The sequence below is a fragment of the Nerophis lumbriciformis genome, linkage group LG14 (genome assembly GCF_033978685.3).
Source record: "Nerophis lumbriciformis linkage group LG14, RoL_Nlum_v2.1, whole genome shotgun sequence".
Lineage (NCBI taxonomy): Eukaryota > Metazoa > Chordata > Actinopteri > Syngnathiformes > Syngnathidae > Nerophis > Nerophis lumbriciformis.
In genome coordinates this window covers 34,090,091-34,102,720 of record NC_084561.2, presented here as the reverse complement: position 1 = coordinate 34,102,720, position 12,630 = coordinate 34,090,091, and the positions used below count along the sequence as shown (strand labels likewise).

The 12,630-nt window shown below is 41.7% G+C and overlaps 1 protein-coding gene across 1 annotated transcript; it reads right to left on the bottom strand.

The window, feature by feature from the left end:
• Nucleotides 1–783: 783 nt before the first annotated feature.
• On the bottom strand, nucleotides 784–9,604 carry igfbp1a (insulin-like growth factor binding protein 1a). The gene is made up of 4 exons (XM_061976349.2): nucleotides 9,121–9,604; nucleotides 8,870–9,021; nucleotides 2,235–2,363; nucleotides 784–1,977 (listed from the first exon to the last, which is right to left on the bottom strand). The coding sequence occupies exons 1-4, from the start codon at nucleotides 9,500–9,502 to the stop codon at nucleotides 1,867–1,869; spliced, it is 774 nt and encodes a 257-aa protein (XP_061832333.2). The 5' UTR covers nucleotides 9,503–9,604; the 3' UTR covers nucleotides 784–1,866.
• Nucleotides 9,605–12,630: the final 3,026 nt, after the last annotated feature.

Below are 12,630 nucleotides of genomic sequence, written 5' to 3'. Positions count from 1 at the left end.
CGGGTTGGGTAAGAGATCTTTCCCCACGTGGAGGAGCTCAAGTACCTCTGAGTCTTGTTCACGAGTGAGGGAAGACCGACAGGCGGATCGGTGCGCCGTCTTCAGCAATGCGGACGCTGTATCGATCCGTTGTGGTGAAGAAGGAGCTGAGCCGTAAGGCAAAGCTCTCAATTTACCGGTCGATCTATGTTCCCATCCTCACCTATGGTTATGACCGAAAGGACAAGATCACGGGTACAAGCGGCCGAAATGAGTTTCCTCCGCCGGGTGGCAGGGCTCTCCCTTAGAGATAGGGTGAGAACTCAGTGGCCTAGTGGTTAGAGTATCCGCCCTGAGATCGGTAGGTCGTGAGTTCAAACCCCCGCCGAGTCATACCAAAGTCTATAAAAGTGGGACCCATTACCTCCCTGCTTGGCACTCAGCATCAAGGGTTGGAATTGGGGGTTAAATCACCATAAATGATTTAACCCCTCACTGCTCATTGCTCCCCTCACCTCCCAGGGGGTGATCAAGGGTGATGGGTCAAATGCAGAGAAGAATTTCGCCACACCTAGAGTGTGTGTGTGAGACAATCATTGGTACTTTTTAACTTTTGTGACGATGCTTCATTGGTTTTTGGTCGACTATCATTCAGTGTTTGTTTATATAACGACAACAGAGGCTTCACTACACATTCCGTGGCCTGTCCCCAGACCATGGCACAATAGGACGTGTGGGATCAAATCATTGCATGCATGTAAACGTGTGCAGCTTGAACAGATAAACAAGGTCTAATAAGCCTGAAACAGTATAAATATATCACCTTTATTCTTACATTAGATCTCCATTACAAAAGTGAGTGAGCAGTTTTGTCACTTTGGAATAGACATATTCAATACTCTTCAACAGCAGCATGTAGATCAGAAAAGAGGCACCGCTTCTGAACGCCACGGTTCAACTGCGGGACTCCTTCTTGGTGGTCATGTGTTCTTAATCCGAGAGAACAGCAACATAAAAAAGTCAAATAGCACGTATTGTATACAGACACATAAATATCGGAGGTAGGTAAATGTAGAAAAACCCGTCTGACTTGTCATACGATCTGGGTCCCATGGAACCAGGGGGAAGGTTTTCTGAGAGCGTGTAAGGCAGAGGTGTCCAAACTTCCACCAGGGGGCCGCGAAGGATACATATTTTACACTAAAGATGCTAAAACCAATCCAATGTTGGTCATCCGTAGGATATCTTTGCAAATTAGTGAAACGTCTAACAATATATCTCATTGATAAAGGAATTTTTCACTAAAAGCAAGTCCCCGGGCCGCACTTTGGACACCCCTGGTTTGAGAGTTCTGCGGTCTCGGGAAAGAACTGATGATGCTTCACCTCAGAACGTAAAAGACATTCAAATGGCAACAATGTAAAAAAAAAAAATTTACAAAAATGGACACTCAGTGCTTTTGTTCTTGCTTGGTTTGTCACAAACCAAACCTCCAGACCACTTAAATGGTACAGCGAGCTCAACTCAACAAGAGTTGGTCAGGGCCAAGATACATATATACACTTTATACACCCATACAAAAATAATAACAAGGCAAACATGTTATAAATATGAAATAATTACTAATAACAAATAAAAATCCGACCCAGTTGAAATAAATAAACTGAAATGTAAATGCATTAATATTAAAAAAATCTCCATTTAGAAAAAGAAATATAGATGTCCTCTCCTCTTTTCTTTGGGACGGGTGTTTTGAGAGGAAAAGGGGGCCACAGTCCCATAATGACAGTGTACCTCATTAAAAACACCCCCGAGGAAGAGGTCAATAAATAATACAGCTATCAAAATGGAAAATCAGTAGCTCTTTGTGAGAGGTGGGGCTCTCTTCTAAGAGCACTCTGCGTCCACGGCCAGATCGGTGGAACCTAAAACCTTCTTGCCGTTCCAAGAGTTCACGCACCAGCATCGACCGCTTTGGCCGTCCAGAGAAGATTCACACTGCGGAGACACAGACTGTTGTTTAGTTTTGAATTGTTTGCAGCCCCCTGTCCGCGTGTACCGTCACACCACCCCATCGTCATTCAATATGAAAATGGCTCTACACCATTATTGTTATTGCTAACCACAAACAGTGGTCATGTTCTCACAAACGCCTTGTGAGATTCTTTCATGCTTAGTGGAGCCAGTAAAAAGTATATCTATCTATCTCACTTACTCACTCACTCACACTGTGTGTATTTACTGGAGGTACTGACCTGCTTGGGTTTGTAAAGCCCGTGTTTGTCACAGTTGGGGAGGTAGAATCTGGTCAGTTTGTCCCCTAGTTTCTGTTGGGATTTGGCAATCTTCTCCAAGGCTCTTTGTAGCTCAATATGACAAGGCCCCTAAGAGAAGGAAAAACGTGTTAAATGAGCTCTGCATCGTAGAATTGGACGGATCAATCCAAATAACCAATACACTGCAAAAAGTCAGTGTTCAAAAACAAGAAAAAAAAAATACAAAAACGAGGGGTATTTTATTTGAACTAAGCAAAATTATCTGCCAATAAAACAAGAAAATTCGGCTTGTCACGACTTTCCAAAACAAGTAAAATTAGCTAACCTCAATGAACCCAAAAACACCTTAAAATAAGTATATTCTCACTAATAACAAGTACACTTGTCTTGGTAGGAAAAAAAAAAGAGACCTTTTTGCTCAATATGTTGAAAAATATTCTTAAATTAAGTAAATGCTAGTGCCATTATCTTGACATCATTGTGCTCGACATCATGATTTTTTTTTTCATGCTTGAAATAAGAAATTATTACTTTAAAAAAGTAGTTTTATACATGTGAGTGTTGATGACACAGCTTTGCATCACTTGATATTCTAGTTTCAAGCATGTTTTACTCAATATAGGTCATAAAATCTCAATGTCTTACTGAGATCATTTAGGACCAAAACCCTTAAAACAAGTAAAACACTCTAACATAAAATCTGCTTAGTGTGAAGAATTATCTTATCAGACTGAAAATAAACAAATATCACCCTTATTTGAGATATTTAATCATACTTAGATTTCAGTTTTTGCAGTGTACCCATTGGATTTTTCATATTTTTTATTCATATTGTTACACTGTTGATGCCTATATTTATGTGCTTATCATATTGTTTACAAACAAAAAGACACATTAAGGCAGGGGTGTCAAACTCGTTTTAGCTCAGGGGCCGCATGGAGGGAAAATCTGTGCACACGCGTCTGTTAAAACTATGGCATTAAAACTAAAAAAAACAAGGACAACTTCAGATTGTTTTCTTTGTCTTACTTTGGCCAAAAATAGAACAAAACACATTCTGGAAATATGACAAAAAAAAGATAGGAAAAAATACCGGCAGCGGTAGAGTTTAGATACGTGAAGGAAAGAAGAAAATTAATGAATGTTTATTACTGAATAAATTTACATGTGCATTTGTATTTTTTTTTTTTATGAATTAAGTACCGTTTATGACAACCTTTTTCCAAAACACAATATAGAATGTGAGGCATAACAGGATAATGCATACATTTATTATTTGTTTTCAAAACAGTTACAAAAATATATTGTGGGAGCCCATTTTTATGACTTGATGGGGTCCTTGGGGTCCCATTTTGAAAATTCCTAGCGCCAACACTGATGGAGTATTGGTGTGTGCAAAACAGCAGCAGGCGGCTGTGGCCTGCGGGCCGGTTCTAATACTAATCAAATATAATTCATCAAATATCATTATCAATAGCCATAGATAATTCATTATCCGGCCCGCGGGCCTTGACTTTGACACCACTGCATTAAGGCTATTGGGTAAAAAAACAACAATAACAACTAGATTGAATTAGAGGTAGTACTGTTTGCCTTCCATAATTGACTTTATTTAGCTAAATTGTATGTAATGTAAAAAAAATACTACTACTTCATAGAAAACATGTAATTTATATAATAGAGTTATTGGTTAAACATTATAAAAAGTAGACACTATTATGCATTATTAAAGCATTGGTAAATACTGAAATTATCATTTGCAAAGCATATTTCAAACATGAATACTCAATAGTATGTAGTTTATAAATATGACCATCACTATATGTCTTAATACTGAATGTGTAACTGCATGTATAAATGTCTAGAGCAGGGTTGTCAAACTAATTTTAGATCGGGGGCCACATGGAGAAAAATCTACTCCCAAGTGGGCCGCACTGGTAAAAAAAATCACAGCACGATAACTTAAAAATAAAGACAACTTCAGATTGTTTTCTTTGTTTAAAAATAGAACAAGCACATTCTGAAAATGTACGAACCATAATGTTGTTGGGTTTGTTATTTTTTACGCTCACTTGTCGCGATCAATAGTTATGTAGTTATTAATACTTTCTGAATATATTATGTGATAATGTTCATCAGTCATTGGTGTTAATTTTCAATTAGGGATGTCCGATAATGGCTTTTTGCCGATATCCGATATTGTCCAAATCTTTAATTACCTATACCGATATCAACCGATATATACAGTCGTGGAATTAACACATTATTATGCCTAATTTGGACAACCAGGTATGGTGAAGATAAGGTACTTTTTTTAAAAAATGTATAAAATAAAGTAAGATAAACAAATTAAAAACATTTTCTTGAATAAAAAAGAAAGTAAAACAATATGAAAACAGTTACATAGAAACTAGTAATTAATGAAAATGAGTAAAATTAACTGTTAAAGGTTAGTACTATTAGTGGACCAGCAGCACGCACAATCATGTGTGCTTACGGACTGTATCTCCTGCAGACTATATTGATATATATCGATATATAATGTAGGAACCAGAATATTAATAACAGAAAGAAACAACCCTTTTGTGTGAATGAGTGTAAATGAGTGGAGGGAGGTTTTTGGGTTGGTGCACTAATTGTAAGTGTATCTTGTGTTTTTTATGTTGATTTAATAAAAACAAAAACAAAAGAAAACGATACCGATAATAAAAAAAACGATACCGAGAATTTCCGATATTACATTTTAACGCATTTATCGGCCAATAATATCGAACTGCCGATACATCTCTATTTACAATTTATCAAGATAAAAAAATAATTTCAAAATCAAATTACAGGATGTTATATAGATTATGTAGCATAATCTACAAAGATACAAAAAATTGCTATTGCGACATCTAGTGGACACATTTAGAACAGCGGTTTCTTTCATTCAAAAATTCCGGCTCATTTTTATACTGAGCAAACTCGTCCCGCGGGCCGGATAAAACCTGTTCTGGAACGCGGGCCGTACGTTTGAAACCCCTAGTCTAGAGGGATTATAAAACTCCTATTTACATGCACTTTTACATGATCTAACAAACCATTGACAATACCTAAAAATATTGTACGGACTCAAACATTTCATTAAGTGCGAAAATGCAACCATTCAGTATCATATACAATTAATACAGTAATGAGTAACACATTGATAACTGTTATAAACTGCATACTAATGATAATTATTGTCAGAAATATGCTTTATAAATTACGACTTCAGTATGTACCTTTGTTTATAAAGTGTCGCCAAGTTATTTTGTTATTGTTACATTGTATATAGCGTTTACACATACGTTTGTTTATAAAAAACTATATGTGCTAGCCATGTTTGTGTTCATATTTCGGTAGTCCTGTTTATATTAAGTTAAATTCATTATTTGTTGTGAATTTTTTTTGGTGAATTACATTTATATAGCGCTTTTCTCTAGTGACTCATAGCGCTTTACATAGTGAAACCCATTATCTAAGTTACATTTAAACCAGTGTGGGTGGCGCTAGGAGTAGGTGGGTTAAAGTGTCTTGCCCAAGGACACAACGGCAGTGACTAGGATGGCGGAAGCGGGGGATCGAACCTGGAATCCTCAAGTTACTGGCCACTCTACCAACCGAGCTACACTGCCCGGTTGTTGTCTGATGAATACTTGGGCCTACTGCGCTGCTGCACTTTGGTGGTGGTCATTGCGGTGGTGATTGATGAATACTTGGGCCTACTGTGCTACTTCACTTTGGCGTTGGTCATTATAGCATTGGTAGCTATTTGTGTGTAATGTATGTGTCTCTGATACTGCATATATTAAGTTAAGTTGTTTATTTTTTCAATTAGAAAGTCGTTTACAGCACCCGTGAGGAAAGCATATAGGGACACTGATTAGACAAATGTCGGGTGGAGAGACTGGCGGTCATAGGCGCCGATCCCGTGGGTGCTTCGGGGCCCGAGCACCCACGGATTGATGGCAACTTTTAATCTTTAAAATAATTTTGGAAAAATCTATCTCGTTGTAGTTAATTTTGTGGCGAGTTTGGTCCATTTTACAAAATAGTAAAGCCACAAACCATATGGGATATTAACTTCGCTGAACGTTTATTTTTTGTTTTTTGATACACATACACTGTAAACTGAAACGCAAGTAAAGTATCCATCCATCCATCCATCTTCTTTCACTTATCCGAGGTCGGGTCGCGGGGGCAGCAGCCTAAGCAGGGTAGCCCAAACTTTCCTCTCCCCAGCCACTTCTTCCAGCTCCTCCCGGGGGATCCTGAGGCGTTCCCAGGCCAGCCGGGAGACATAGTCTTCCCAACGTGTCCTGGGTCTTCCCCGTGGCCTCCTACCGGTCATGCCTGCCCTAAACACCTCCCTAGGGAGGCGTTCGGGTGGCATCCTGACCAGATGCCCGAACCACCTCATCTGGCTCCTCTCGATGTGGAGGAGCAGCGGCTTTACTTTGAGTTCCCACCAGATGACAGAGCTTCTCACCCTATCTCTAAGGGAGAGCCCCGCCACCCGGCGGAGGAAACTCATTTCGGCCGCTTGTACCCGTGATCTTGTCCTTTCGGTCATAACCCAAAGCTCATGACCATAGGTGAGGATGGGAACGTAGATCGACCGGTAAATTGAGAGCTTTGCCTTCCGGCTCAGCTCCTTCTTCACCACAACGGATTGATACAGCGTCCGCATTACTGAAGACGCCGCACCGATCCGCCTGTCGATCTCACGGTCCACTCTTCCCTCACTCGTGAACAAGACTCCGAGGTACTTGAACTCCTCCACTTGGGGCAGGGTCTCCTCCCCAACCCGGAGATGGCACTCCACCCTTTTCCGGGCGAGAACCATGGACTCTTGGACTTGGAGATGCTGATTCTCATCCCAGTCGCTTCACACTCAGCTGCGAACCGATCCAGTGAGAGCTGAAGATCCTGACCAGATGAAGCCATCAGGACCACATCATCTGCAAAAAGCAGAGACCTAATCCTGCAGCCTCCAAACCGGATCCCCTGAACGCCTTGACTGCGCCTAGAAATTCTGTCCATAAAAGTTATGAACAGAATCGGTGACAAAGGGCAGCCTTGGCGGAGTCCAACCCTCACTGGAAACGTGTCCGACTTACTGCCGGCAATGCAGACCAAGCTCTGACACTGATCATACAGGGAGCGAACCGCCACAATCAGACAGTCCGATACCCCATACTCTCTGAGCACTCCCCACAGGACTTCCCGAGGGACACGGTCGAATGCCTTCTCCAAGTCCACAAAGCACATGTAGACTGGTTGGGCAAACTCCCATGCACCCTCAAGGACCCTGCCGAGAGTATAGAGCTGGTCCACAGTTCCATGACCAGGACGAAAACCACACTGTTCCTCCTGAATCCGAGGTTCGACTATCCGGCGTAGCCTCCTCTCCAGTACACCTGAATAGACCTTACCGGGAAGGCTGAGGAGTGTGATCCCACGATAGTTCGAACACACCCTCCGGTGTGCAAGTAAAGTAATGTTTCACCTTTCCAAAAATGTGCTGGCTTTATGCTAATAAAGGGGTGTAGAAGTTGCTTCCTAGCAGTTCCACTGTAGACACGGCACAAGAGCCAAGCGTGCAGTTTTTAACAAAGGTTAAAATGTACATAGGTTTTATCAAAAGTCTTTCTCCCCCAGAATGTGACTTTTCAGTCACGTCCGTATCCTCTCTCCCCCTCTGCTCCCGGCCGCTCAGTGTTAAAGACAACAGATGGTTAGATTAACACGTACCACTTGGGAAATCTAATCACCTGTCAGCTGTGTCTCGCCGTCAGCACATGCCCCGCCCCCATCCGATGGTGTTCGTCCTCAGCACCTACAGGCGCGCTAGCCACACCTCCCTCCACAAGGGGCGGTATGGCTCGGTTGGTAGAGTGGCCGTGCCAGCAACTTGAGTGTTCCAGGTTTGATCCCCGCTTCTACCATCCTAGTCACTGCCGTTGTGTCCTTGGGCAAGACACTTTACCCAGCTGCTCCCAGTGCCACCCACACTGGTTTAAAAATGTAACTTAGATATTGGGTTTCACTATGTAAAAGCGATTTGAGTCACTAGAGAAAAGCGCTATATAAATATAATTCACTTCACTTCACACGCACACACCGAGCACCCACTGGCAGAAATGTAGATCGGAGCCTATGCTGGCGGTGACAAAAAATTTTGACCACCTTTTTTTTTTTTTTTTAGCAAATAAAGCTATTTTTGGAAAAGACTAAAGTTGTAGTTTGAAGTGCGTATGAAAGTGCATCACCTGTCCTGGCTCAGGTTTGGAAAGGCTGATATATGAAAAAATGTAAGCACAATGCACAATATTGCTGCTTGGATTTGGTTAAACACCAGAATGTAAAGTATCGACCAAGCCTAATGCCGTTTTACAAGAAAAAACTAAAAAAAAAAACTGGTTCAGATGAAATTGCAAACAATTTTAAAAAGGCTTGTTGAGCCTATTCAAACAGCACTCGCGCCCCCCCTAGTGGACACTTGCTCACTGTGCCGTTTTCTCTCAAACTTTTACTAACATAATTCCCATCGCGCTTAAATGTGCGTTTTTATGCTGTTTATCGCTCACCTGTTCGACTAATTTCTTGCGGATGGCGACTAGTTTGGCTTTCATGCTCTCCTGGGCGTCGTAAGGTTTACTGTGGCCGGGCACGTAGAAGCTGAAGCCGGGGTCCGAAACCACGGCAGTGTTCTCCATATCAACCTCATCTTCTCCCTGATCTGGAGTTTAAACAAACAAAACAAAAAATAATCATTGACAAGATGTCCGTTTTAAAGTCCCGGGGGTTAAAGACATAGTTGGGCTGCAAAAAGGCCTACCTTGTGTCTGGAGCTCCGAGGTCGGCTTCGGCTCTGCGCCCCCCGCGCACACGGCTTGTCCCCGGGTGAGAGAGTGCAGCGGCCGGGGGTCGCCCGCTCTCGGCGTGCACCTCAGCCCGGAGCCGCACGGCGCCGTGTAAATCCCGCACAGTTCCTCCGCTTTCAAGGCGCAGGCGAGGCAGCATCCACAGCCCGGCTCTCGCAACACCTCCGCGCACCCGGGATCGACCGGCGGACACTGGCTCAGCCTCTCCGGCGTACACGGGGCGCATCGGATCGGCTCCGGCATCGCCGCCGCCACCACCGGGGACCCCAGCGTCCCCGTTGCCAGCACGGAACACACCGTTGCCACCGCGACGCATAATCCAGCAAAACGCATCATTAAACAGTATAAAAACCAATAAATCAACGCAATATCAATAATCAAAACGCCTGCTTCCTGTTGCGCGTCAGGTTTGATTTAGTCTGTCCGTACGTTGTGCGCAGTCGTATTTATAGCCGGCTCGTGCATGTGTTTGACGCATCCGCGTTATGAATGATTTGAGGGGGGGAGGGGGGAGGGAGGGAAAAAGGTGTACTGATAGCAAGAGCTCTGATTGGTCCGCCTACGTCAGCTCATTTGAATACAACAATCACGTCATTGTTTATTTTGGAACTGCCAGTAACCGCACGTAATGTAAACCCGGAGTGACGACACCAGTGTTGGATGTTGCAGCCACGCTAAATAAACACATGCCAGTTTCTACCGCTTGTCCATCTCGGGGTTGCAGGAGGTGCTGGACCCTATCCCAGCTGCAGGGGAACACCCTGGACAAGTTATTATTATTTTATTTTTTTGGTCCCCGCCTACTGCCCGAATGCAGCTGAGATGGGCTCCAGCGACCCCCTGCGACCCCAAAAGGGACAAGCGGTAGGAAATGGATGGATGGAAATATTATTAAATCAACATTAAAAATACAAGATGTCTTACAGTTTGTGCACCAACCCAACAACCCTCCCTCCCCCATTTCTACCGCTTGTCCCTCTCGGGGTTGCGGAGGTGCTGGAGCCTATCCCAGCTGCGGGGTACACCCTGGACAATTGTTTTAATTAAATCAACATAAAAAACACAAGATACACTTATAGTTAGTGCGCCAACCCAAAAACCCTCCCTCCCCCATTTCTACCGCTTGACCGTCTTGGGGTTGCGGAGGTGCTGGAGCCTATCCCAGCTTCAGGGTACACCCTGGAAAAGTGTTTTTATTTTTATTTTTATCAAAGCAACATAAAAAACACAAGATACACTTACAGTTAGTGCACCAACCCAACAACCCTCCCTCCCCCATTTCTACCGCTTGTCCCTCTCGGGGTTGCGGAGGTGCTGGAGCCTATCCCAGCTTCGGGGTACACCCTGGACAAGTTTTTATTTTGTTTTTTATTTTTTATTAAATCAACATAAAAAACACAAGATACACTTACAGTTAGTGCACCAACCCAACAACCCTCCCTCCCCCACCCTCCCTCCCCCATTTCTACCGCTTGTCCCTCTCGGGGTTGCGGAGGTGCTGGAGCCTATCCCAGCTGCGGGGTACACCCTGGACAAGTTATTTTTAATTAAATCAACATAAAAAACACAAGATACACTTACAGTTAGTGCACCAACCCAAAAACCCTCCCTCCCCCATTTCTACCGCTTGTCCCTCTCGGGGTTGCAGAGGTGCTGGAGCCTATCCCAGCTGCGGGGTACACCCTGGACAAGTTTATTTTTTATTAAATCAACATAAAAAACACAAGATACACTTACAGTTAGTGCACCAACCCAAAAACCCTCCGTCCCCATTTCTACCCCTTGTACCTCTCGGGGTTGCGGAGGTGCTGGAGCCTATCCCAGATGTGTCGTACACCCTGGACAAGTTTTTTTGTTGTTGTTTTTTGTTCTTTTTATTATCAAATCAACATAAAAAAACACAAGATACACTTACAGTTAGTGCACCAACTCAAAAACCCTCCCTCCCCCATTTCTACCGCTTGTCTCTCTAGGGCACAGGTGTCAAACTCAAGGCCTGGGTGCCAGATCTGGCCCGCGACATCATTTTAACTGTCCCGCAAACACGTGCAAATGACATGTGACAATAAAGTACATAATATTTTTTCACTAAATGTAATAGATTTTTTAGTATCCAACATTGCAACAAATATTACAGTATATATCACACTTTCCAAACATGTTTTTGTCTTAATATAAATAAATAAAAACACTTAATTTTACAGCAAAATACCCATCAAACTAATACAAATGACAATACATTTTACAGTGTTCTTTACAGCATATATTAAATAATTGAAAAAAACTACAGCTGTTTTTTTGCCTTAAAATTCTGTTGACTGTAAAATCTACGGTTGTTGTTTTTAACGGTGTATTACTGTAAATGGAAAGACGGTACATTTGTTTTTACGGTACAAAAACTGGCAGCGAAGTTGCCAGAATAAAAAAAGAACTGGTACTGTTATATAATGTTGTAAAAACCAATGTAAATGTAAAATAGTAAAATTTTGGCAACTATAAGCTGGCAGCTTTTTCCGTAAAAACCCACCCAAAAAACAGTGGTACTGTTTTTCCATTTACCGTAAAATGTTGTAAAAAAACAAAACAAAAATACACTATATTTTGCAGTCAAATTTTGTAAATGTAAAGTTTTTACTGTAAAATGGACAGTCTACTTAAAACAATTTATTTAATTAATAATGAAATCCAGAGGCAAATTCATACATTATTCACTGTTACAAGCGGCCCTCTGATGGCAGCCATAACTTCGAAGTGGCCCTCAATGAAAACCAGTTTGACATCCCTGCTCTAGGGGTTGCAGAGGTGCTGGAGTCTATCCCAGCTGCGGGGTACACCCTGGACAATTACATTTTTTTTTTTTTTTTTAAATTATTAAATCAACATAAAAAACAAAATATACACTTACAACCCAAACCCCCCCTCCCCCATTTACACTCATTCTCACTCATTCACACTCATTCACACAATAATAATAATAATAATTATAGATTTTATTTGTAAAAAGCACTTTACATTGAGTAAACAACCTCAAAGTGCTGCAGTGTACAAAAGGGTTGTTTCTTTCTGTTATTAATATTCTGGTTCCTACATTATATATCAATATATATCAATACAGTCTGCAAGGGATACAGTCCGTAAGCACACATGATTGTGCGTGCTGCTGGTCCACTAATAGTACTAACCTTTAACAGTTAATTTGACTAATTTTTTATTAATTAAGAGTTTCTATGTAACTGTTTTTATATTGTTTTATTTTATTTTTTATTCAAGAACATGTTTTTAATTTATTTATCTTATTTTATTTTATTAATCTTTTTTTTAAAGTACCTTATCTTCACCATACCTGGTTGTCCAAATTAGGCATAATAATGTGTTAATTCCACGACTGCATATATCGGTTGATATCGGTATCGGTAATTAAAGAGTTGGACAATATCAAAATATCGGATATCGGCAAAAAGCCA